Here is a 25,318-nt window from a genome sequence, read left to right on the forward strand (position 1 = left end):
TTCCCGGGCAGGGGTCCCGGGAGCCCCCAGGCAGGCTGAGGCCGCTATGGCCAGGCCAAGGGGTGTCAGAAGCGGGGGGCGGGGGGGGGGGGGCAGCCAGCCCCACGGCCAGTGCTACCCCCCCCCCCAAGCCAGCCAGCGCAGCCCCAGCCCCCCCAAAGGGCGCCAGTGCCGGGGGGCTGGGGACGCTGCCGGTGGCACAACGCTGCTGCGGGCACGGGGGGGGGGGGGGGTCCCAGCCCCATAGCCCCAGCCCCCCCCCCCATAGCCCCGGCTCCCCCCCCCCCCCCCCGGCCCCGCGGCTGCCGCCGCCGCCGCCGCCTTTGTTGTGCAAAGCGCCGCCGCCGCCACCGCGGCTCCGCCGCCGCCGCCGGGGGGGCGCCGCTAACGGGCCTTGATGGGCGGCGGCGGGGGGCGGCGGGGGGTGGGGGGGTGGGGGATGGGGTCGGGGAGGGATGGGGGTGCAGTTATAACGGAGGGGCCGGGGCAGGGGGGGGGGACCGGGGGCGCTGGCGGAGGGGGGCAGTGCCGGGGCCGGGGGTCCCGCAGCGGTTTTGGCCCCCCCCTTTTTCTCCCCTCCCCCCCCAGCAGCACCCATGGGTGCCAGTGCGGGGGCTTCTCCCCAATCCCTCCCCCAGCAGCGGTGTGGGACACCCGTGGGGTGAGCGGGGGGGGGTCTCAGCCCCGTGTCCCCTGGTGGGGGGGGGGGGGCAGGTGAGAGTGACCCCGCCGTCGGTGCTGGGGGCTTGGGGGGCTCCCACAGGGCTGCTCCTGCTTGGGGGGGCGGGGAGCCCTGCCCAGCCCCCTTCCCGGCCCCCAGGGCCCAGGGGGGTGGGTGCTCCCACATCTCCCCCCCACCACCAGCTCTGCACCCCCCCCACCCCCCCACGGCGCACGCACCAGCCAGCCGGGCTCCAATCCTGCTTTTATTGGGGGGGGGGGTCAGGGTGGCCCCATGGTGGCCCAAGGGTGCTGGTGGGTGGGGGTGGGGGGGCCCAGGGAGGCCCCGGCCCCTCGCATGCCCACAGGGTGAGCTGATGCCGGCCGGTGCCCCCCCAGCAGTGCAGGGGGGGGGTGACAGGGACATTGCATGGGGGTGATGGGGACATTGCATGGGTGCAAGGGGTGATGGGGACGTTGCATGGGGGTGATGGGGACATTGCATGGGTGCAAGGGGTGATGGGGACGTTGCATGGGTGCTAGGGGGTGACGGGGACATTGCACGGGTGCAAGGGGTGATGGGGACGTTGCATGGGGGTGACGGGGACGTTGCACGGGCACAAGGGGTGATGGGGACGTCTACGTGGGTGCAAGGGGGTGACAGGCTGGTGATGGGGACAACTGTGGGGGTGCAGTGGGCGACAGGGACAACCGCACGGGTGCACGGGGGTGGCAGGGGGGGCTAACCGGGGTGTCCGTGCGGGTGCAAGGGGCACCAGGGACGTCTCTGCGGGTGCAGTGGGCGCTGGGGACGTCTGATGTGGGTGCAAGTGGGGCTGACAGGGAGATCTGCATGGGTGCAAGGGGGGTGACAGGGACATCTGTGCAAGGGGTGCAAGTGGGGCTGACAGGGACGTCTGTGCAAGGGGGATGACAGGGACGTCTGTGCAAGGGGTGCAAGGGGGGGTGCCAGGGACATCGGTGCAAGGGGGGGTGACAGGGACGTCTGTGCAAGGGGTGCAAGGGGGGGTGCCAGGGACGTCGGTGCAAGGGGTGCAAGTGGGGGTGACGGGGACGTCTGTGCAAGGGGGGGTGCCAGGGTGGTCGGTCCCAGGTGCAGCGGGGTGACGGGGACGGCTGCCCTGGGTGCAGGCAGCTCGCCCGGGTGCCCGCGGGGTGCAGCACCCCCGGGTGCTGCCGGGGGGGGGGGGGCGGGGGGGGGCCTAGCCGTAGAGCGCGGGGGGCACCATGTCGCCGGGGTGGCTCAGCCACACGTCGAAGACGCTCTTGTTGGGCGGCATGTCGAGGTCGGCGGCGGGGCCGGGGGGGCCGGGGGGCGCCGGCGGCCAGCGCGGGGGGCTGCCGGGCCGGTAGGCGCAGCAGGGCAGGGCGAGCGGCGGGGGGCCGCCGGCCGGCGCCACCACGTTGGGGGCCACGGCGGTGCTGTACGACGTGGGCAGCTGCCCCCAGCCCGCCGCGGGCGCCGGGGGCCGGGGGCCGCCCTCGGAGCCGGGGGGCAGCCCGGAGCCCCCCGTCCCGCCATCCCGGGGGGCTCCCGGCTCCCGCGCGCCCGAGCCCGCCGGGGCGCCCGCAGACCCCCAGGGTGGCGGCGGGGGGGCGGCGAGGCGCAGGAGGGGCGCCGGACCCCAGAGACCACCCGGGGGGGGTCCGCGGGCGCCGGCACCGCCGGGGGGTCCGGCTCACCGGGCACCTCCACATCCTGGAAGTCCCGGAGCAGGGAGGCGATGGAGAAGCCGGAGCTGCGGCGGGGGCCGCGGCGGGCGGCGCGGGGCTGGGGGCCGGCCGGGGGGCTGGGGGGCGCCGGCGGCCCCCCCGGGCCGCAGCCGTAGGAGCAGCCGCGCAGCACGAAGGGCGCCAGGTCGCGGGCGAAGGCGGCCGCCTCCCGGCGCGCCACGGCCGTGTTCTGCAGCTTGAGGGCGGCCGGCGGGATGCGGCTCACGTCCACCGTCCAGTAGTTGCCCTTGGCCTTCGGCTTGGCCGGGTCCTTCAGCACCTGCGCACCGGCCGCCCTGGCACCGGCCCCGGGGGGGGGGGGGGGGGGGGGACACCGGCCCGGCCCCCCCTGTGCCCGGGAATGGGAGCCTGATCCCCCCCGTGCCCCGGGAATGGGACCCCAACCCCTTCCCACGTCCCAGGAATGGGACCCCCGACCCCTCTGCACCCTGGGAATGGGACCCCGACTCCCCCCCGTGCCCTGGGAATGGGACCCCCGACCCCAGAGTGGGACCCCCGACCCCCCCTGTGCCCGGGAACGGGACCTTGATACCCCCCATGCCCCGGGAATGGGACCCTGATACCCCCCGTGCCCCGGGAATGGGGCCCCGACCCGTTCCCATGCCCCGGGAATGGTACCCCCGACCCCTCTGCACCCTGGGAATGGGACCCCAGAGTGGGACCCCCGGCCCCCCCTTTGCCCGAGAATGGGACCCCCGACCGCCCCCAATGCCCCGGGAACGGGACCCCGACCCCCTCCTGTGCCCTGGGAACAGGACCCCGACCCCTTCCCATGCCCCGGGAATGGGACCCCCGACCCCTCTGCACCCTGGGAATGGGACCCTGACCCCCCCCCATGACCTGGGAATGGGACCCTGACCCCCCTGCACCCCAGGAACAGGACTTCAACCCCAGAGTGAGACCCCCGGCCCCCCCTGTGCCCGGGAATGGGACCCCCGACCCCCCTGCGCCCTGGGAAGGGGACCTCGACCCCCCCTGCACCCCAGGAACAGGACCCCGACCCCCCAACGAGCCCAGGAACGGGACTCGACCCCCCCCCGCCCCCCGGGAATGGGACCCCAACCCCAGAGCGAGACTCCCGGACCCCTCCGCACCCCTCTGGCATTGGACCCCTGCCCCATGGGGGGCTCCAGGGTGGGACCCCCGCCCCCCCGGGCTGCCCCCCCCCCCCCGCCCGCCGCACCTTGGCGAAGCAGGCGTTGGAGGAGAGGTTGTGGCGGATGGAGTCCTTCCAGCCCTGGTAGCCCTCGGCGAAGAAGGGGAAGAGGCTGCTGATCTCCTGGATGATCTGCGGCAGCGCCGCCGTCACCGGGGGGCTCCGGCCGCACCGACCCCCCCCCCGGGGCTCCCCCCCCCCCCCGGGCTGCTCGGCTGGAGGGGGAGGGGAGCGGCGGCCCCACAGCCGGACCCCGACGGAGCCCGCGGCGCCCTGGCGGCCCCTGCTGCTGCCCCCCCGCCGGGGCATTTGCATGAGAGGCGCCGCCGGCGCCGGATCCGGCCCCGCTCCCGCCCCGCCGCTGCCCCGCTGCCCCGGGTCCGGCCCCGCTCCGCACCCCCACGCTTGCACCCCCTCCCCCAGCACTGCACCCCCCTCCCCAAAAACACCCCCCCCCCCGCCGCCCCGCCGCCCGGCCCCGCGGGCACCGAGCGCTGCCCCGACGGGGCGGGCGGGAGGCAGCGGCGCCGGGCCGGGCGGGGGGCGCCGGGGGGATCCGGGGGGATCGCGGGGATCCCGGGGGGGTCCCGGGGGTGCCGGTACCTGGGCGAGCTTGAGGCGGCGGCCGGGGGCGGCGCGGATGACGAGGGCGATGAGGGCCAGGTAGGAGTAGGGCGGCTTGGGGTGGCGCCGGTAGCGCTGCGGGCGGCCCCGCGAGCGGCCCCGCGAGCCCGGTGCCGCCGCCGCCGCCGCCGCCGCCGCCGGTCCCGATCCGGGCCCCGACACCGGCGCCGCCCGCGCCATGGCCGCGGCTGCCGGGAGGGTCCCGGCGCGGCCTTTATCAGGGAGCGAGAGCGGCCCGGGGAGGGGACGGGACGGGAGGGGAGGAGAGGGGGTGGGATGGGGTGGGGATGGGCATGGATGGGATGGGATGGGGATGGGACGGGGATGGGACAGGGATGGGGATGGGGATGGGGAAGGCGATGGGGCTGGAGCTGGGGCTGGGGATGGGATGGGAAGAGTTGGGACTGGGGATGGAATGGAGCTGGGGATGGGATGGGGAAGGGGAAGGGAATGGGATAGGGAAGGGATGGGGAAGGGGATGGGCTGGGGAAGGGATGGGGATGGGGAAGGGGATGGGATGGGGAAGGGATGGGGATGGGGATGGGGAAGGCAATGGGATGGGGATGGGGATAGGGATGAGATGGGATGGGATGGGGAAGAGTTGGGGCTGGGGATGGAATGGGGCTGGGGATGGGATGGGGAAGAGTTGGGGCTGGGGATGGAATGGGAAGGGGATGGGATGGGGATGGGAATGGAGTGGGGCTGGGGATGGGCTGGGGAAGGGGATGGGATGGGGAAGGGGAAGGGGATGTGCTGGGGAAGGGAAAAGGATGGGATGGGATTGGGATGGGGATAGGGAAGGGATGGGATGGGATTGGGATTGGGATGGGGTTGGGGATGGGATGGGGCTGGCAAGCTGGAAGGGGCAGCCCAGCCGGGGCTTGGGGCAGGGACGGAGCAGGGCTGGCTGCTGTGGGGCTGGGGGAAACCCTGAGCGAGGTGTGGGGCTGGGGGGGACCCCCGTGCAGGGGACACTCCCGTGGCTTGTGCGCAGCACTCGTGTGCGGTGGCTGCGCAGGAGAAGGGGTGTGTGTGTGTGTGCACACGCGTGTGTGTGCACGGGGGTGTGCATGTGTGTGCATGCACGTGTGTGTGTGCACGGGGCTGTGCACATGTGTGCATTCACGTGTGTGCGTGCACGGGGTTGTGCATGTGTGTGCATGCACGTGTGTGTGTGCATGGGGCTGTGCACATGTGTGCATTCACGTGTGTGTGCGTGCACGGGGTTGTGCATGTGTGTGCATGCACGTGTGTGTGTGTGCACGGGGCTGTGCACATGTGTGCATTCACATGTGTGCGTGCACGGGGTTGTGCGTGTGTGTGCATGCACGTGTGTGTGTGTGCACGGGGTTGTGCATGTGTGTGCATGCACGTGTGTGTGCATGCATGGGGTGTGAACGTGTGCATGCACGTGTGTGTGTGCATGGGGTTGTGCACGTGTGTGCATGCACATGTGTGTGTGCATGCACGGGGTTGCACATGGGTGTGCATGCACACGCGTGTGTGTGCATGGGGCTGTGCACATGTGTGCATTCACGTGTGTGCGTGCACGGGGTTGTGCACACGTGTGCATGCCCACGCGTGTGCATGCCCGTGGCTGCAAGGGGATCCCTCGCCGCCTGGCCGGAGGCGCCGTGCTGGGGGCTGCAGTGGGGCCGACGGGGGCGCGCGGGGCTGCTACCGCTTTAGTTGCTCTTTGTGCAAATCCCGGCAGCTCCCAGGGATGCATCCAGGGATGCAGCCGGGACCCTCTGCCATCCCCGAGCCCCGGCGCCGCGGCTGGCAGGGCTGCAGCACCCCGTCCCGCGCTGCCGCACGGGCATCCCGGCGTGCCCGTCTCTCCCGGGCTGCTGTGAGGCTCCGGATGCGGCGGGGGGGCCGGCAGCGGTGGGGGGCCGGCGGCAGCGGCCGTGGGGCGCCCCGTCCCCGGTCCCACCCGCGCCTGGCCGCGGCCGGCCGCCCGGCCTTCCTCCGCCGCGCTCCTCCTCGCCGCCGCGCCGCGGGGACGCTCGGCACTGCAGCGGGCCGGCGGAGGTGGCGGCAGGGTGCCGGTGCCGCGGCGGCGCGGGAAGAAGGGGTTGAGCCCCCCCCCGGGGCGCCCCACGGCCACGTGTCCTGCCAGCGGCCGGGCTGCGACCCACTGGGAGTGCTGCGACCCACGGCCAGGGCTGAGACCCACCGGGAATGCTGGGACCCGCTGGGATGTGCTGGGACCCACTGTGAACACGGGGACCCACGGCCAGTGCTGGGACCTGCTATGAGCACTGGGACCTGCTGGGATGTGCTGGGACCCATGGGACCCACTGCCAGGGCTGGGACCTGCTGCCAGTGTAGGGATCCACTGGGATGTGCTGGGATCCACTGGGATGTGCTGGGCCCTGTGGGACCCACTAGGATGTGCTGAGACCCGTGGGACCCACTGGGATGTTCTGGGACCCATGGGGATGTGCTGGGACCCATTGGGGTGTGCTGGGACCCGTGGGAGCCACTGGGATGTGCTGGGACCCATGGGACCCGCTGGGATGTACTGGAATCTGTTGGGACCCACTAGGATGTGCTGGGACCCATGGGACCTGCTGGGATGTGCTGGAATCCGCTGGGACCCACTGGGATGTGCTGGGACCCATGGGGATGTGGTGGACCCATGGGGCCCACTGGGATGTGCTGGGACCCATGGGATGTGCTGGGCCCCATGGGAGCCACTGGGATGTGCTGGGACCCATGGGGATGTGCTGGACCCCGTGGGACCCACTGGGACGTACTGGGACGCAGTGGGACGTGCTGGACCCAGGGCCCCCGGGAGCCCAGCGCCTCTCCGTACCGGGGACGATGGGGATGGCGGAGGCTCCGGAGGCACCGGCCCCCCGGCACTGGCCGCTCTTGGGCCTGGCGCCCACCCGCGGGGCTCCGTCTCCCGGCCACCCTCCTCCTCCTCATCCTCGTCCTCCTTGTCCTCCTCCTCCTCCCCCTCCCGGGGGTGAGGAAGGGCCACCGCAGCCCCGCGGCCCCCGGGCAGCCCATGGCACCGGCACTCCAGGGGCTCCGGGGGCTCCGCACCCCATCGTGAGGTTGGGGACGCCGGGGACACCAGGGACATGGGGGACGTTGGGGACACGGGGACCTGGGGGCAGAGCTGGATCCCGGCCGTGGGTCGGGGCCAAGGCCACCGGGGCCCCCCAGGGACGCTGGCGCAGGGGCGCTTGCCCCCGGTGACCCCAGGGGACACTGAGCCCTGCGAGGGGCACCGACCTCCAGTGACCCCAGAGGAAAGGGGACCATGACCCCAGGGCAGGGCCGTGACCCTGTGACGTCAGGGCAGGCCAGTGACCCCTGTGACCCCAGGGCAGGGGCTGTGACCCCTGTGACCCCATGGTGAAGCCATGACCCCCAGTGACTCCAAGGCAGGGGGTCATGACCCCCCATGACACCAAGGAGGGGACAATGACCCCATGACTTCATGACCCCAGGGCAGGGCCATGACCTTTGTGACCCCAGGGCAGGTGGCAGTGACCCCGTGACCCCAGGTGAGGCAGTGACCCCTGTGACCCCAAGGTGGGCTGTGACCCCTGTGACACCAGGTTGGGCTGTGACCCCTGTGACCTTCATGACCCCAGAGCAGGGCAATGACTCCCCGTGACCCCAGGGCAGGGGGAAGTGACCCCCGTGACCCCAGGGTGGGCCATGACCCCCGTGACCCCAGGGCGAGTCATGACCCCCGTGGCTCGGAGGCGCCGCCCCCGCCGGCCAGCAGGGGCGCCCGCGCGCCTGCGCCCCCCCCCGCTCGCTCCCAGCATGCCCCGGGCTGCCCCGCCCCGCCGCCATGTTGGGTGCGGCCGCTCGCTCCCCGGCGGCGTCGCGCCGAGCCGCGCTCCGCATGGCGGCGCAGCGCGGAAGGGAGGGGGGGCCCCCCCTTTCCCGCGGGAGCCACGCCCCTTCCGGCGGAGGCCGGAAGTGTGGCCGGTTGCCATGGCGAGCGGCGGCGGCGCGCGGGCCCCGCCCCGAGCAGGGCAGGACACCGGGCAGGGCCGCGGCCCGACCGGACGGCGGTGGCGGCGGCGGCGGCGCAGGTAGGGCCGGGCCGGGGCGGCGAAGCGGGGCGGCCCCCGGGCCGGGTGGCGGGACCCCCCCCCCCCCGTGGGGCGTCTGGGGGTGGCCCGGGCTGGGGGGGGGGTCCCTCCCCGGGGGGTGTGGGGCGACCCCCGGGATTTGGGGGACCCCCCCGGGTTGGGGGGGGCTCCCCCATGGGTATTTGTGTCCCCCCCCCGGGTTGTGGGCCCCCCCCCGGAGTATGGGGGTCCCCCCGTGGGGCATGTGGACCCCCACAGGGTGCGGGGGTTCCCCCCGGGCTGTGGGGTGCTTCCTCCCCGAGGTGGGGGGGGCCTTTCCCCCGGGATGTGGGGTGATCCCCCCCCCCCCGGGGCGTTTGGGGCCCCCCGGTGCTGTGGGGAAACCGCCTGGGGGGTGTGTGTGTGTGGGGGGGTGGTGTTTGGGGACAGCGCCAAGGAAGCTGGGGGGGGGGATCCCCCTGGGGTGTGGGGGGACCCCCCCCATAGAGCATTTGGGGTGCCCCTGGGCTGTGGGGGGATCCCCCTCCGTGAGGCCTATTGGGTTCTACCCCCAGGATATGTGTGTGGGGGGGGTCCCCTTGTGGGGCGTTTGGGGCGGCCCCCAAGTTTGTGAGAGGTCCCCTGGGGTGTGGGGGTCTTTCCCCACTGGGATGTGGGGTGATTCCCCCCCCCCATGAGGCGTTTTGGGGTTTTCCCCCCAGCATGTGGGGGTTCCCCCCCCCCCCCATGGGACCCCTGGTTGCGGAGGGGCTGGTGGCTCCTTAGGGGCTTGTCGGGGGTGTTGGAGCAGTTCGGGGCTGCCTGAACCTCCGCGGAGCCTCGCTTTTCCCGTCGCCGCCCTAGGCGTCTCCGGCCCCGGCTTGTCTCGGCTGGGCCCTCCGTCCTCGCGCGACGCCTGGAGCGGCTGCCGCAGCCAAACGCGGGGCTCCTCGGTCCGGGTCGGAGCCTTCCTCCCTGCGGGGAATCGACACTGGTTCCATAAACAGCGATCAATAAAAGATGAGTGCTTTTTTTCTTAAAAGCGTACAGGGTCGGAAAGAAATTTGAAAGTGTAATGCCCGGCGTTGCCGCCTGCATTTGCCGGTGTCCATTAACACCGTTTAGCAAGGAAGCTGCTCCGGACATATGAGCCATCCACCCATTTTAATGAGCGCGAGGATGCAGCTCCGTCGCTTTTCTCCCAGATGGGAAATGGCGGGGAATCTTCAGCTGCTCCGGACCGTCCCTTCGTGCTTTTGGCTAGTTTCGGATGTCCGACTCCTTGTGCTTTAGCTCGTTTCAAATGTCAAGCGTTTTCCTTTGATAATTTGCTTTTCTCGTATACGTAGTTTGTTTGGGCGGTTCCTTTTGCATAATTAATTCTCTTAGGTTCTTTTCGTGCGTTGAAACTTCCAGCCAAACGTAGCTCGATGTGGATGCAAAAATTCCATTCCCTGCTTTAGCCATTAAAACCTGGAAGCATCTGAAAACAGCACCAGTTAAAGCCCTCCGATATGACATAGGTGACTGTATTGAGCAGTGAGGGTAAAAAGTGCCTTGGATCATGGAAATGCTTCGTTTGGCTGCGGAAAGCCAATGTGTCGGCGTGGCTCTGCCAAGGGAGCGGGCCGCGCCTGCGCGGATCGGTGCGGAAGGGGCTGCTGGAAAACTTGGCGATTAACCCGGAGCAGCACCGGAAACTTCGCTCGGGTTTCCACGGAGACTTTGGAGAGGATTTACCGCTAGAGTTACCCCCGGCCTTGACATTTCCAGCTCCCCGCCGGAGCTGCTGAGATTTCTGTCGGGATTAATTCCCTGGAATTTTTGCTCTAGGACTTTGCCCTGTTTAAAGCCCGGCTCGCGGAGCCTGCGCCTGTCCCCGTTGGGTCCCGTCGGGGCGCGATTTGGGGGCAAAGAGCCCGGCCACGTGGCTGAGCTCGCCCTGCCCGCGAGGGCGCCGGCGCCTGGGGCAGATCTGCCTGCTCCGTGCCCGTCCCCTCCGTGGGACAGGATCGTCCCTGGGGACATCGGGCTCTGGCGGACCGGGAGCGGAGGCAGCCCGAGCCGGCCGTGCGCGATGGCGCGGCGCCGTGCAGCCCCCGCGCGCGGCTCCGCTGGTCTGGCCCGGCGCCGGGACGAGCAGCCGGGCAGGAGGAAGTCCCGGATTGCCGTTCCTCCTGGGACTTCCCCTCTGCTTTAATCTTCTTGTGGCCTTGCTCGGTTTGCCCACTGCCCTGGAAGCCGCTCCCTGATGCACCGTGGCATGTTTTCGGCCCGTGCTTTTCAGGGAAGCAGGCGTATCAATGGGAATTAGAGATATGGATGTTTGCTAAAGCCTCCCAGCTCCCTTCTTCTCTTCCATCGTGGCTCCCAAAATACCAACTGCGTTCACTGCCTGTGCGCTCCTGAGGCTGGTGACACTTGCTTCCACCATCCCAAGTATCCATCCTGCGTGTGGCTGAGCTTTCCGGATCCAGAGTTTGCAATCCAGAAGTGCCGAGAGGTGACCGGCAGCCGGGGAGCTGAGATGGGCAAAGGGTAACCAGGTGGTGAGGAACGGCGCTCCTCAGCCTTTCCCTTTGGGATCTGGAGCTGTGTCAGCCTGTTTGAGTGCTGGTGCCGGAGCCTCGGCTAGCGGGAACGAGCGCGAAGCGGTAATATTGGCTCCCGGAAAAGCTTTGGGGCTGAAGTTGTGCCCGGCTGGGGGCTGCCGCCCAGCCAGGAGGGGCTGGCTCCTGCCGCTGCCGGGAGCCGCCGGACTGCGGCGGGTTGGCGCCGCTTGGTTTCATCCTCGCGGGCTGGTGGGGCTTGACCTGGCCTGGCCTGGAAAGGCTCAGTTCCTGGGTCGTGTTCTTGGGACGGGCTTAACCCTTAGGTGCACGAGCTTCTCGGATAGAGCCGAGCACGGAAACCCTCGTAACCTCCCGCTGCCCCAAAAGCTCGGGAGGGGATGGCAGGCCGTGGGAAGCGCCTGGCGCCCGGCGAGCAATTGGCCCGGAGAGACGAGAAAATTCCTTTGGGAGCATTTCTCGACGGGTTCGGTAGCTGGTGCACGGGGACGCTTATGTCTGGCTTAAAGAAGCGTCCGCCGAAGCAGATTAGTTTTCTCCGGAAGATGCCCGAAGCCTCGGTTGCCTCGTGGTGCAGCTGGGGAGGCCGTTTCGCGGGAGTGACCGCGGTGACGATGCCGTGCGCTCAAAGCAAGGCCAGGTTTGGTTTCGGAGAAGCTTCCCTGCCGCGCGCTCGTCTAACGTGTGCGCGAACCAAAGCCACGTTTGCCGCGGCGAGGAGAAGTCGCTGGGAAAGGCTGCTCGGAGCCGGGCTGAGCCGCTTCGGCCGAGCAGGAGCGGGGGCAAAGTCCAATGAAACCCGCTCCCGCTACTGGCTCCGGGCTCAGCACGGGGCGACTCTCGCCGGCCCTGGTGCTCCCACGGGCTTCCGCCGCGGCTCTGCGCTCCTGCGAGTGCCTCCTGCGCCGTCCTCGGCATCTCTGGGCCCGGCTTCGCGCCCCTGCGGCGCTACTGCCAGGTACGAGCAGTTTTGGTGCCCAGGGAGTGGCGAGAGCCGCAGGAGCCGGCAGATCCAGCGAAATCTCCAGTGCTTTCAGTGCACAACGTGGAATTTGTGAGCTGGGTTTCGCCGCCGCCTCCTCCTCCTCCTCCTCCCCCAGCCTTCGGGCTGAGCACCTGAAGCTCCCACTGCTGTTGTGAAATCCTCGCCGGCTTCCAGCCGCGTGGCAGTTTTCACGGGTTATCGCCGTGATAGAGCAGCTATTCTGGCGTCCGCCTTTGCTAGCCGAAGCCGGAGCAGTCGGGAATCTCTCGAACCCTTGGAAATCCCACCCAGGGCTCAAGGACACGGCAAGTGTCTCTTTGCTGCTCTCTCTGATCTTGAAGCTAATACACGGTGTATCGCCCTTCCAGACCTCAAACTGTTCTACAAAGGCGAACAGTCACGTTCCTGAGGAATTTCAGGTGTCGTAGCAGGCGGTTTCCCGTCTCCGGCGTCGGGCGAGCAGGATTTGCGTGGGGGCGCCCCAGGAAGCGGGGCAGGCGGCTCTGCCCGTGCCGGAGGTTTCGGGGCAACCAAAGAGTGTTTTAACACAGTTCAGGGCTGCGGTGAAACTCTCCATCCATCCTCTTCCCTGCCCCGCAGTTAATCCAAGCCTTAAGGACAAACGGAGCACATTCCTGTTTGTTTTTCCTTGGCGGTTTTGGCTCTGGAGGGGATCGGGGCCGTCGCAGGAGTTGCTGCTTGTCCTGCTGTTTGTGCCATTGCTTCTGAGCCGGTTTCGCTTAGTTCCTCTGGGTTTTCGTGGGAGCCCCGGTTTTCCGCTCATCACTCGCGGCAGCTGAGGCTTTTCCACCGCAAGCCCGGAGCCCGGAGCGTTTCCGACCCTCCCCGCTGTACCTAACGTGGTGGGAGAGGTCCTTCCTCGCACAGCGCAATTGCTGTTGAACTCGTTGCCTCGGGAGCTGGCTGGAGCCGGGAGTTTAGCGGGATTAAAAGTAAGGATTGCGCGCTCGGTGCTCGGGGTGGTCACGGTGTCCGTGTTTTGGAAGGCAGATGTCTGATCCTTGCAGGAGGAGCCTGCTAAGCTGCCCTCTCCTCCAGGCTTGTGGCGGTTAAATTCAGGCTGTCGCGTTCCTGCTGCCGAGGGATTTTTGGCCCTTTCTCAGAAGCGCCCCGGGCTGTTGGGGGTGGGCTGCTGGCCCAGGAGGACCTGGCCTTCCTCTGGAGTCGGAGAGCAGGTCCTCCTGGTTCAGCAGCCTCGGGCAAAAGCCGGTGAAATGGGCACGAAGGGAGGCGTGGGAAACCCCAGGTATTCCCAGTCTGCGGCCCCGGGCTTCCCGGCCAGAGGCTGCCCTGGATCACCGCGGTTGGCCGCTCTGCTGGAGCTTCTCCCCGAGTTTCTCGTGGGCTTTCTTGTCCGCGTACGCTTTTGGCATCGGAGAATACCCGTGCCGGGGAGTCGCGCCGCCCGAGCTGGGAGAAGCGCTCGCTTCTGTCTGCTTTAAACCTGCTGCCGGGTGACTTTGGGGAGCGCGAGCGCCTTCCTTTGGGTCGCGTTCCTCGCGCCAGGCCCCCGTGGCCGTCCCCTTCCCGCGCTCCGAGGCTCTGCTCCGTCGCTTGGACCTCCTCCTCGGTGGCGGTCGCTCCCTCAGCGGTGGTTTTCTCCCCGTACGCGTTACGCGGTCGCTGGTGCCCCTGGGGCTTCTTGCCGTCGGCTTCCTTGCTGCCCGGACCCTTTCCGCATCCTTTAGGCTCGCGCTGACCGGAGCGGTTCCCTGGCACGTTGCATCGGGAACCCTCCTCCCGCGCCTGGGTCACCCTTATCTACGTGTACTTCGACTCCTTGGGAGCAGCCGAAGGGTTCGGAGGAGTGACCCTCCTCTGCGCTAGTCCTCTTGCCGCTTCCCCTTTGGATCCTACCTGTTCCCGGGTGGCTAATCCCAGGATTTCTGGCAGCTTTAGCCCGGCTGTTAGACGGACGTGGGTTTTGGTGCGTGTTTGTAGCGCAGGGGTGGTCGTTACGGGTTAGCGCTGCAGGAGGATTTGGGGAGCCTGGGCAGGGGGAAGGTGGCGATTTGGAGAGCAGGGGCGGAGGGGACGTTTCCAGGCAGGTTGCAAAGGTGCTGAGGAGCCTGCCGAGGGCAACGGTGCCGCGTCGCCGCCCGAGCTGGAACGCCGCCGCGTGAGACGAGTCCCTTCCCGTGTCGGTTCGGCCAGGGCCCTCCGTCAGTCCCGGGCGTTGCGTTTCCTTAGATAAGGAAATAACCTGCGCCCGGCTGGCGGTGACCCGTCAAGGTTACGGAGAGGCGGCTCCGCAGGGAGCTCCCAGGCCCGGCGCCGCCGCTGTCCGCGGGCGAAGGCGAGCGGCCCATCAGCGCAGCGGGAAGCGGGGCGCTCCGGGCTGCGGCTCTCCCGCCCCGGCCTGGAAGGACGTGTGCCGCTGTCTCCGGAGGGCTCAATGCTGCCCCGCGTGCGCTGCGGGACGGGAGCCGGGGAGGTCGGGCGCGCCTGGTCCCCGTTGGCAAAGCCCTGGGTAATTTGCTTAAACTTTTGATTGTGGGTTAATCCTGGATTAGGAGACGGCAAAAGCAGCAGTGGGTTGGGCGCGGAGCGGGGTCGGGCTCGCGCTGGGAGAGCCGGTCCCCGTGCCGAACCTCTCCCCCGTCCTTCCCCGTTTGATCTGTTTTCTTTTCTTCCCTTCTTCCTCAGGACCGGGGCCGCTCTGCCAGGTGCGCGCTCGGCCGGGGACCGGGGGAAGCTCGGCCCTTCCCGCCGCGCCGGAGGGAGGAGCTGCCGGCGGCTCCCGCACAGTCGCCTGCGCCCGGCCCCGGGCGGCTGCCGCGGTGAGTTGGAGCCCTACTCCGGCACTCGCCCGCTCCGGATCCCGCGTGGGACGCAGCAGGGAGGCGCCGCGCGCCGCTTCCGGCCGGCTTTGAGGCGGCTCCGCGCTCTCCGCCGCCAGCCCGGGGAGGTCGAGCCGACGAGGATCTGCCCTCCCGGTTCGCCGGGCGCCTGGAAGGAAGCGAGCGGCAGAGAAGGGAGATCGCGAGCGACGGCGGTGAAGGAAGAGGAGCGCGAAGGGTGTTTGCCGTGCGGCTCCCGAGAGGAAATAAGTGCGAGCGACGGATTGAATGGGCTGCGGATCCAGAGGGAGAGAGGGGCGTGTGGATCGTCTCCTCCTATTCCTGCTGCTGATATCTGATCTCCCCTCGTCCCTGCAGGGGCGGCCGGGCTGCTAATGGGTTCTGCCTGCTCCTGCCTCTCCCTCGCTTCCTCTGGGCGGCTTTAAGGAGTTTCCGAGGAGGACCGGGCAGCCACGGACAACTTTCTGAGCCGACCTCTTGGTTTCCTCCGCTGGGAGGAGCGTGGCGGTGAGATCGCGGCCTGCAATGGGGGCAGCTGCTAAATGACCACAAAAAGCTTCTCGACCGCAGGAAGGAAAAAGCTTCTCTGGATAATCGGCTTGAAGACAGGGATTCAGGAACGGACTTGCAAAAATTCTCTCTGTGCCTTGGAATACATCTCACTTCTTCGTGCCTTCGGAAAGGTCCGGACAGGCTGTCCCGTGCCGGCGCGTGAGCCGTGCCCTTGATACCACTTCGGGGAGAGGCGGACGGGCAAACCAGTCCTGCTGCTTCTTGCTAAATAACAGCGTGCCTGTGTCACCGGCTTGCTCGGAGGGCTGGCGAGGCTGCCGGGGTGGTTGTCCGTGCAGAGCTTCGGCGGCGCCGTCGTGACTTTGCCTTGAAAGCAGAGCAAGCGGGAGAGCTCGGCCGTCCAAGCCGCCGGGCGCGAGGAGGCTGCGAAGCGTCGACTCGCGGCGGATGAAGGCAGCGGGACGGCTGCTCCCCGCGGTCCCTCTCCGGGCGAGGGTGGGAGAGCAGGAGCCTCTGCCGCGGACACGGCGCGGCGCTCGGTTAGCTGGTCTGCGCGGGCGTGAGGGTCTCTGGAGAGATTCTTCCCTTCCCCACCCACCGCTTGCAGCTTTGGGTTGAGAAAGCCTGAAAAGGGAGGCGGTGACGGAGATGCTTGTGAAGCGCGGGCTCGCGTCTCCCGAGGGCACGGCGAAGCCCCGAGGAGGGACGGCGATACGGGGCTGAGGCAAACCCGCGCCCTTCCTCCAGCCCGCCCGGGCGGGCGGCCGGCTGCCAGCCCCTCCGAGGGGCCGCGGGTGATGCGCCCTGGGGGCCGGGGTCCTCGCGCCGCCCGCCCTCGCGCCCCCAGGCTTTATTCCCCGCGCCGGGGGGGGACCTTCACCTCGGGCAGAGCTCTGAGCCCCTTCCCCTGCCTGAAGCGGCCATGGCCGAGCACCTGGAGCTGCTGGCAGAAATGCCGGCGGTTGGCAGGATGAGCACGCAGGAGCGCCTGAAACACGCCCAGAAGCGCCGGACGCAGCAGCTGAAGAAGTGGGCGCAGTTTGAGAAGGAGGCGCAGGGCAAGAAGGTCAGGGCGGAAAAGGGGAGGAAGAGCAGCAGCGGCAGCAGCGGCAAGGAGAAGCGGGTGATGTTCCCCACCAGCGTCCAGCTGCTGGAGGCGGCCGCTCGGAACGACATCGAGGAAGGTACGTGCGGGCTCCGGGTGTGCGACGGGGGGATCTCAGGGCGTCCGGGCGACTTGGGGAAGCTCCCGTTAAAGCCAGCGTTGAGCTTGGGCCTCCGTTAGTGTTTTGAGACCTGCTGGGAGGGCTCATCGGGTTCAGCTGCGCGGCTCGCGTGCCCCAAGGAGCTGTATCGCCGCTTCTGCTGCGGCCCCGGCTGCGGGCTGCGAATACTCTTGCGTTTCCCCGTGGTACAAAAAGCTTGAGCGGGGCATCGTCTTCCGAAACAAACGTGGGTGCTGGGGGGGTCGGGACGAAACGGGATCTGGAAGCTGCAGGAAACGCGCCCGCTCCCGTCATTCCTCCTCTCGCGGCGCGGCCGTGACGCGCCGCGGGGGAGGCGGGAGCCGGCGGGGAGCGATCAAAGGGCAGGCGGGACGGCAGGAGGGAAGGCGCCGGCGGTGACCCCGCGTCTCGAGCCGCGCTGGGTCCCCCCGTGCTGCCCGCGGGGTCCGTTCCCCAGCGCGCGCCGCCGAGCTGCACGTGCCGAGCGCCTCGGGAGCCGAGAAGCAGCAAGGGCTCGTCGTGGCCCTAGCGGGCAGCGAAGGGCCAGCGGCGCTGCAGGAGGCCTGCGAGCGTTGGATGAAGGCCCGGAGAGGGTGAAGTGGGGCAGAATTAGGAGGAAAAAGCCGCCCAGCAGCCTGGCAGGGCCGGTCGGCGCCATCGTGCCGAGGTTTCCTTGCGGCGCCCTCGGGCTGCGGCCGCGGGGCTGCTGCGCTGGTCCTGTCCCTGCGAGACCCGCGACGGCAGTCCGGGACAGGTCTCCAGCAGGTCTCCGACTGAGCTGTGCTTGCGGGAGCCAGGGCAGGTCGCGTTTGGAAGGGGCCCTTCAAGGCCTCGAGAGCTGGAAAGGCAAAACTGGTGCCTGCGCTCCCTTGCCGTGCTTGCCGGGGACGCTTCCTATCTGTCTCTGGCCATCAAACGGCTTTTGCCAGCTCAGATATTTTTAAATCACGGGAATTCGACATTCAGTGGTTTCGTTTTTGAAAAAAAAAAGACACTCGCCTAGCTTAAATTGCATTTTTGCTTGCAAAATATCACCTGGAAATAAACCAGCCCCTTGGAACTGGTATCCCAAACCGTTGGAGTGCTCTGGGTCGTGCAGTCCCGGTCTGAACTCCCCGAGCGCCTGGTGCCGAACTGTACCAAAACATCTTGCTTTTAAGACCGGTCTTGCAAAAGCACCTCAAGAGCTGGTAGCCCGCCTGTGTTTTCCCGGATTTTCCCAATCCCGCAGCGCGGGATTCTCCTGCGAGGCCAACGCAGGCAGCCCGCTGCCCGAGGCCGCCTGAGCCGGTGTAGCGAGCGGAGATCCGCGGCCTCGGTGATGCCATGCACGGGAGAGCCGGAGCAAGAGCTCCCTCTTCCGCGACCTGGCTCTGTCGGAAAAACCTCCTCGCCTTTCGCTCCCGCTCACATCCTATCGGCTCTCGGGGGCGACGGGATACGCCCGGGTGCCCGTTGCTTTTCCCTCTTCCCTGCCGCTTTGCGGAGCGGTCTCGGTTTCCGGGGGGGGCTGGGGCAACGCAGCCGCCCCAAGGCCTGGCGCTGCCTGATAAGTGCTGGGCTGCGAAGGGGCAGGAAAGGCGCCGCGGGGGCCCGAGATAAGCGTGTAAGAGCCGGTTTGGAGCACGTGTTCAGATTCCCTCTTTTTCTACATAACAGCATTATTTCAGGAATTTTTCCAAGCATCCTGAGCGCATGCAAGAGCCTCGAGGAAGCCCCGCGTGTCTTTGGGGGGAGGAAGCTGTTAGTCTGCCTTTGCCCCTTGCCAAAGGCGGCCCGAGCGGGAGGGGAAGCGGCCAGGGCGGCGAGCGAGCGGGTCTCCGTCCCCAGGCCTCGGTGCCGCACGTGTCCTAAGGGAACTTCTCGCGGGATGGCTTTGCCGCGAGCGTTGCGGGGCGGCTGCCATTTCGGTAGGTGTCCGCAACGGCGGTCGCCGCCACTGGGGTGACGCCGCAGCCCAGCCGCGTGTTCGGGGGGGACTTTGGTAGCTCCGACGGAGCCTCCGCTCCCGCAGAAACCGGTCGCTCGCGCAGGACCCGCAGGTTCCCAGAACGGAGGCGACCGGCGCTCGGTGACTCACCGCCGTCGGCGGATGCGGGCGCTTCTTCTGCCTGGCGCAAAGTCCGCGGTTCGGCTCCGCCGGCGCGGCGCGAGCTGCGGCCTTTGAGCTGGGCCAGGGCAGAGCGCAGCCGTGATAGGGATCCACGGAGCCCGGGCAGCCGGGCCGGGGAAGGAAGTTTCTGCGGAGGAGCCGTGCCCCTTCCACGCCGCCCCGTGGGGGGCAGAATGGGGCCCCCCCCCGGCAGGAGGTGCCGCCGAGGCCGAGCGAGCTTATCGCTCTGGGGCCGGTTTGGGGCGCAGCGGTGGCCCCCCGCTTTTGTGACCCACGCGGAGGGAGCGGTGCCGGGGCGGCTTCCCCGCCAGCGCCCCCTGCGCTGTCCCGCTCGCCGCACGTCCTTCCCGAGGCATCGCTCTCGCGGGCATCCCACTCCTGCCTGGGATGACCGAAGCCGAGCATGAATCCTGCCTCGCCAGGAACTGCCCCGCTTGCCTCCTGCCCGGCCGGGTGCGAGGGGCTCTGGGGCTTCCCGGATGGGCTCAGTGCCGCCGGAGAGCATCCCGAGCGGCGTCTGCACGGCTTCCGAGCTGCCGCGGTGGCTCTCTGCTCCCGCGGCCCCGCGTGGCGCGTCCGGGCCCCTGGCAGCCCTGCCCGCCGTCCCCAAGGAGAACTTGAGCTGCTTGTTGGCAGCATCCGAGCTTTCTTCGCCTCTCGGGGAGCTTTGATTGCCGCTTGCAGGCTTCCCGCGGTAAACAGGTTCGTCTTTGACCTTACGGTTTGATCCTCCTCTGCCCCTTGCTGACATTTACTTTCTCAGCCCTGACTTCATCCGGACTCTGCAGGTTTTTCCTGGGCTGGGGACTACGACAGGGGCTCGACTTAAGCTACGACCAGGAGGAATGTTGGCTTAGACCACGGCAGCTCCCAACGCAGCTTAGGTGATCCAAAACTGTGCTGTAGTTGGGATCTGAGCTGTGTCCTTGTCTCTGGCTGAAAGCCTTGGTCCGCTCGTGGTTTTAACTCGAACGCCAGGACGCGGCCAAAGCTTTAATCCCCAAATATCTGGTCTTTCTGCTCCTTTATCAGCCGTGCGGTAGGTAGGACCTCGCAGGTGCCCAGGGCTCCTTCTGGACCGAAAGGGAGTGGTGCTGTGCGTAGCGCACGCAGTGCCGGCAGCAAATCCGGGGCATCCTTCCCTGCGTCGCCGGCAGACGTCTCCAGGCAAAGCCTGGAAAACCTGCAAGACAAGGCTGGTGGCAGGAGGCCGTGTGTGACCTCCCGATGGCTTCCGTCCCGCGGGCGGGCGGGCGGATGCAAACATCATCTCTAATTGCTCTTCTCCTGTGCCGCATCCGTACCTCCGCGGCCTCCCTTGAAATCCGGCCTCCGCATCCAGCTCCGACTGCCTGTGGAATTTGCTCCCGCTGGTGGTATCCGTGCTGCTCGCTGGCCCGTTTCCTGGTGTATTTGAGGTAGCGGCCTTGGCTGCGAAAGCTCTTCGGAGCTTCTGGGTTGTAAACGGAGGTGAGAAGTAGGACGGTTGGCCCGTTGCCGCGACGCCTTTCCGAACAGCTTGATCGAGCCGCTCTTTCCAAGCCCGGCGGCAGTGCCGTCCGCCTTCCCCTGCCGGGCCGACGGGCTCCTCGGCTCCCTCCTTTCTTCCTCTGGGGCTTTTCCCCCTCTTTGCTGTCTCCTCCGAGGGGAGGACACCAACACCGAGTTCTCTTTGGATGCCGGGGTCTTTCCCTGGTGTGAACAGATCCTCACTCGGAGAATAAACTGTCCTGGAGCGAAGGGGAGAACCGCTCACACAACGCAGCGCTCCAGCCGGGCGTCAGCGGCCGCAGCGGGGTGACGTTTCCAGGCTCGAAGGGCAGAGGGGCTCCGGAGCCGGGAGCCAGCAGGAAGGAGCCGAGCGGCCTCCCCTGCGGATGCCGCCCGTGCCGCGGACCCCGCCAGCCCTCGGGCGAGGCGAGCGCAGAGCCCTTGCTAAACGCTCTTTGTTTTTGCAGTTCGCCAGTTCCTCCAGAACGGCATCAGCCCCAATCTCTACAACGAGGACGGCCTCACCGCGCTGCACCAGGTAAGCGGCCTCCCGGCGCGCCGCCCGCCGAGCCCCCCGCTCGTCCTGCCGGCGCCGCTCGGCCCCGCGGCCGCCCCCGGGCTGCTGCCCGCTGCCGCGGCTCTCTTCTCTCCGGCCGTCCCTTCCCGCTCGCCCGCGATGAGCCTTCCCGAGGCCGCTCTTGCACGAGCGAAGGGCTGCGGGCCGCCGCATCCGGGTCCTCGCCGCTGCGGCCACCCCGGCGGGTCGCCCGGCCAGCGTCTGTCCGCGACTGTCCCGTGCCTGACGTCTCGCGGCAAAACCGCTCCGTTTTCCAGCCTAGATGCATCTGAAGCTGCTTTTTGCTTTTCCTTTTGGTCGCGTGCAGCATTGCTCCTTGCTGCAGCTAAGGGCTCCTCTAGCGCCTTTGTATCGGGAGTCTTAAAATAGCAAAGATGTGAAAAGGAGCCCGTAGAAACCTTCGGCCCTCCGCTGATAAACTGCTGGGAAGGGGCTCCTCATCCCACCCGGAGTTCAGTGATGTTTTGGCAAGCGCAGGCACAAGGAGGGATTAAAAGGGGTGGATTTCTCGCCGCTGCGCCAGCTCCGGCGCTGAGCTAACCGCGCCCCGCGGGGAACGGGGCATCACGCCCCGAAGAAAGCCGAGCCCGCGAGTTCCCCGGCGCTGTTTGTGCTGGCCGGGCTCCCGGGCACCGTGCCGGCGCAACCCTTCCCCGTGCGACCGGCCGCCCGGCTGGTTTCCTCCTCCTCCTCCGGCTGATCCGGCCTTTAACGTGCCGGCAGAGCACGTGCACGTGGCAGCCCTGGAGCTGCTGTGCTGTGGCTGGGCAACGCCTCGCTCTGCCGCTGCCCCGGCTCTTGCGGCTTTTCCGCAGGCCGCGGAGCTCCGCTGGTGGGATGGGGCTGCAGCTCGGTCGCTCCGCCGTGGCCGGCGCTCGCTTCCCGGCCACTCCCTGCCCAGCCCCTTCGCCGCCCAGGCCCCGAACGCTCCTGTTTGCCTTCTGCGGTCACTGGTTAGGGCGGCTCCGATAACCGGGCTGCCCGCTCGGCTCGCCGCTCCTGCCCCGTCGCCTCCGCTGGGCGTCCTGCCGGGCCGGAGACGGCCAACTCGAGCCAGACCGCTGCGGGTTTCCCGTCGTTAATCCCCAGCGATGCCCACACCGAGGGGCCCTGGGTGGCCCGGCCGCTCCGGAGCACATGGTGAGGTGTCGAGCAGGGTCGGTGCCGGCAGAGCGGGCTGGAAACCCAGCTGAAGCCTCCGCCGGGGAAACCCTTCCCTCTGGCTGCTCCGGGAGCACCTGCCTCCCTGGGAGCAGAGCTGGATGCACCAGCACCAGGGCCGGCCGCCCCTCGCCGCCGTATCCATGTGTGCAGCGTTTCCCCTTGCAGGTGGCGTCCGCCAAAGCGCCGAGGACCGAGCGAGCCGGGAGCTCGGGCTCCGTCTCCGGGAGAGTCCGGGGTGCTGCGGAGAGAGGGGTGACGGGGAAAGCGGACCCGGCGGCCCCGTCCCGGAGCTCTCCGCAGCCGCCTGCGCTCTCTCCCCTTGCAGTGCTGCATCGACGACTACGGGGACGTCGTGAAGCTGCTGCTGGAGGCCGGCGCCGACGTCAACGCCTGCGACAGCGAGCTCTGGACGCCGCTGCACGCCGCCGCCACCTGCGGCCACCTGCACCTCGTGGAGCTGCTCGTCAAACAGTACGTGGGTGCTGGCCGGGGCCGGCAGCTCTGCGGGGCGGGCGACCGGGGAGAGGGGAGCGCCGACGGGTGCGACAGGGCCCTGGGGCTGCGGGTTGAGCCGGGCCGATGCCCCCGGAGCCGTGGCTCGGCGTGCTGCGACGGGGGACGGGCCCCCGGGGGAGCCCGCGCTGGGGGATCCTCACCGCCCGCTTCTTCCCCGCGCAGTGGTGCCAACCTCCTCGCCGTCAACTCGGACGGCAACATGCCCTACGACCTGTGCGAGGACGAGGTGACCCTGGACTGCATCGAGACGGCCATGGCGGAGCAGGGTGAGCCCCCCCTCCGGCCGGGTCTCGCCTCCCCGGAGGCACCGCCGCTGCCGAGGCTGCGGCTGCGAGAGCACGCTGGGGACGGAGGGATGAGACGGGGCGCAGCGGGTCTCTTGGCAAGGGGCAGCTCCCGCCTGCGCCCTCCGGGCCGGGAAGCCCCCGGTTTTTCCTCGGAAAGCCAAGCGCGCCACCGCTCGCCCCCCCCCCCCCACAGGTATAACCCAGGAGAAGATCGAGGAGGCCCGGGCCGCCACGGAGCGCTGCATGGTGGAGGACATCCGGCGGCTGCTCCAGGCGGGCGCTGACCTCGACGCGCCGCTGGACCACGGTGCCACGCTGGTAGGACGGGCAGGGCTCTCCCTGGCCAGGCACGTCCGCCTCGCAGCCGGGCTTTCCGAGCGGAGCCCGGCACGGGGGGCTCAGCGCCGTCCCTGCCGTGTCCCCCTCCAGCTGCACGTCGCCTCGGCCAACGGCTACCTGGAGGCTGCCGAGCTGCTGCTGGAGCACAAGGCCAGCATGAGCGCCAAGGACGAGGACGGCTGGGAGCCGCTCCACGCCGCGGCGTGCTGGGGGCAGGTGGGTGCCGCTTGCCAGGGGAGCGGGGCCCTCGTGGTGGTGTCCGGCCGCTGACCGAGCGCGTGGGGCACAGAGGATGTGTCCGGTCCCCTCGGTCCCCCGGCAGCAGGAGCTGCGATTGCCGTGCCTGACCTCAGCGCGCCGCTGGGCAGCGCTGGCCTCCGGGAGCAGCGGGATTGGCTCCCCCGTGGCCGAAGCTGCTGCCACCCCTGCGCTCGCCAGGGCCGGGCTTTGCCGTGTTTGACCCTTCTTGCCTCCCTTGCCCGGGCAGATCCAGCTGGTGGAGCTGCTGGTGGCGCACGGGGCTGACCTCAACGGGAAGTCCGTGCTGGACGAGACGCCGCTGGGTGAGCGCGGGGCAGGGCAGCGGGCAGGGGAGGCAGGGCCGCCAGGGCATGAGCCCGTGGGGGTCTGCAGGCTGGTGGGGGCCGGGCCTCGGGGGGGGGGGCTCCTGCTGGCCAACAGCCTCGACTCCTTCCCTCTTCTCCTCGCAGACGTGTGTGGCGACGAGGAGGTCAGGGCCAAGCTCCTGGAGCTGAAGCACAAGCACGATGCCATCATGAAGTCTCACGAAAAGCACAAGTCGCTGCTGCAGCGCCGCACCTCCAGCGCCGGCAGCCGCGGGTAAGGCCTGGAGGCCCCGGTGGGCTGCCCGTCCCCCCCGGGGGGGGGTCCAGGGCCTTCCTCCAAGAGCCGGGCTAGCCGGCGCTTCTCCTCCATGCGGGGCAGCGTCCGGAGCTGGAGACCCTCCAGCCTGGCCTGCGGCCCTGCGCCAGCGTGCAGCGAGGGCTGCCCGGGGCGAGAGTGCGTGAGCAGCACGGTGGCTCGCGCCGTGCCCGCCCGGGACGCCGAGCCCCCGGCTCTCACCCCGCGTCCCCCCAGGAAGGTGGTGCGGCGGGTGAGCGTGACGGAGCGCACCAACCTCTACCGCAAGGAGCACGAGAAGGAGGCCATCGTGTGGCAGCGGGCCGAGCAGCGGGAGAGCGAGGGCGAGGACGAGGACCGGCAGACCGACGCCGAGCTCCGTCTGCACCTTGCCGTGAGTTGCACCGCGCCGTGCTGGAGGGCCGGCTCGCGGGGGCAGGTGCCGCGGCCGGGGATGCTCGTGGAGGGCTCAGGGTGGAAGGAGGGAGCCGGGAGGCTCCCCCGCTTCTGACACGGTGTCTAGCAGCACCCGCCGACCCCGTGGCAGCCGCGGGGACCCGACCTCGTATCCCTCTATCCCGGCAGGGCCCCGAGGGAGAGGCGACAGCTCCGGGAGAGACGCCGTCACCAGAGGGGCCGGCGCAACGGAACGGCACGGCCGGCCCCGCTGCCCCCAAGCACCTCTACTCCAAGAAGCTGGACCGCAGCGTGTCGTACCAGCTGGGCGCCCCGGGCGAGCCGCCGCCGGCCGACCTGAGCCGCGAGAAGGCCCACCACACGCTCGCCGACCTCAAGCGGCAGCGAGCCGCCGCCAAGCTGCAGCGCCCGCGCCCCGAGGAGTACCCGTTCGGCGAGAGCCCGGCCCCCGCCGAGCCCGAGCCCGGCGCCGAGCCCGACTCCGTGTCCTACACGGCCGCCAGCGGCGACCCGCCGCTCCTCAAGCTGACGGCCCCCGCCGAGGACGTGCCGGCCGAGAAGCAGCGCTGCTGTAAGGTGATGTGAGGAGGCGGCAGCGGAAGGGCGCAAGGGCCTTTGGCCGGTGCCGGCGGGCTTGTCGGTGCACCAGGATGGGGCTGCCACCGGCTTCTCCCTCGGATTCACCTCGCGGGGACGCTCCTTGCCACGAACAGCCGCCGTCGGACGAGTGGCATGGCCCCGACGGGCTCGCGGAGGGGCTGCGTCCTGCTGCAGCTGCCTCCCGGCAGGTTCGGGCACTGTGATGGGGTGTCTGCCTGTCCCCGCGGTGAGCGGGCCGGGGCGGCCGTGCCCACACCGCGCAGGCTGCGCCACGAGGACGGCGGTGTCCCCACCGCCCTGCGGCCCCGCTTAGCAGCACCCCTGGGCTCACGGCGCCGGCGGTAAGCGGGGTCCCTGCGAACACCCGGCCGCTGCCTCGCTGCTGGTTGCCACCCGGTGCCTTTGCTCAGCTCTTCCCGGCCGGAGGGATTTGCGACTGGGGGCGGCTCTTGTCTCTTTTTAACTGTTCTGCCCCAAAATCAGGCTCTTCCTCAGCAATCAAAGCATCATTTTGCACCGTCCGCTGTCTTGGTGCCCTGCGTGCGGCGGCTGCGGGTGCCAGCGCAGCGTGCCCCCCCCCCCCCCCCACCACATCC

At 69.2% G+C, this 25,318-nt stretch overlaps 2 protein-coding genes across 2 annotated transcripts; one reads left to right on the forward strand and one right to left on the reverse strand.

Moving 5' to 3' along the window:
- Positions 1 to 1,883: 1,883 nt before the first annotated feature.
- LOC136991445 (forkhead box protein H1-like) lies at positions 1,884 to 4,375 on the reverse strand. Its single transcript, XM_067292577.1, is given in 5 exon segments — positions 1,884 to 2,162; positions 2,247 to 2,320; positions 2,323 to 2,674; positions 3,599 to 3,703; positions 4,175 to 4,375. Coding segments are annotated over 5 exon segments (1,011 nt in total).
- A 3,816-nt stretch (positions 4,376 to 8,191) lies between these two features.
- On the forward strand, positions 8,192 to 25,243 carry PPP1R16A (protein phosphatase 1 regulatory subunit 16A). Its single transcript, XM_067290086.1, has 11 exons — positions 8,192 to 8,262; positions 14,464 to 16,315; positions 20,429 to 20,499; positions 22,028 to 22,173; positions 22,381 to 22,484; positions 22,699 to 22,823; positions 22,935 to 23,060; positions 23,332 to 23,407; positions 23,555 to 23,684; positions 23,943 to 24,099; positions 24,291 to 25,243. The coding sequence occupies exons 2-11, from the start codon at positions 16,054 to 16,056 to the stop codon at positions 24,705 to 24,707; spliced, it is 1,614 nt and encodes a 537-aa protein (XP_067146187.1). The 5' UTR covers positions 8,192 to 8,262; positions 14,464 to 16,053; the 3' UTR covers positions 24,708 to 25,243.
- The last annotated feature ends 75 nt before the right edge of the window (positions 25,244 to 25,318 follow it).

The sequence above is a fragment of the Apteryx mantelli genome, chromosome 2 (assembly GCF_036417845.1).
Source record: "Apteryx mantelli isolate bAptMan1 chromosome 2, bAptMan1.hap1, whole genome shotgun sequence".
NCBI lineage: Eukaryota > Metazoa > Chordata > Aves > Apterygiformes > Apterygidae > Apteryx > Apteryx mantelli.

Excerpts from the sequence above, each read along its gene's own strand:
- PPP1R16A (XM_067290086.1), top strand. The coding sequence starts at position 16,054 with ATGGCCGAGCACCTGGAGCTGCTGGCAGAAATGCCGGCGGTTGGCAGG. Across the intron at positions 20,500-22,027 it reads GCCTCACCGCGCTGCACCAG|TGCTGCATCGACGACTACGG; the intron begins GTAAGCGGCCTC and ends CTCCCCTTGCAG. Across the intron at positions 22,485-22,698 it reads GACGGCCATGGCGGAGCAGG|GTATAACCCAGGAGAAGATC; the intron begins GTGAGCCCCCCC and ends CCCCCCCCACAG.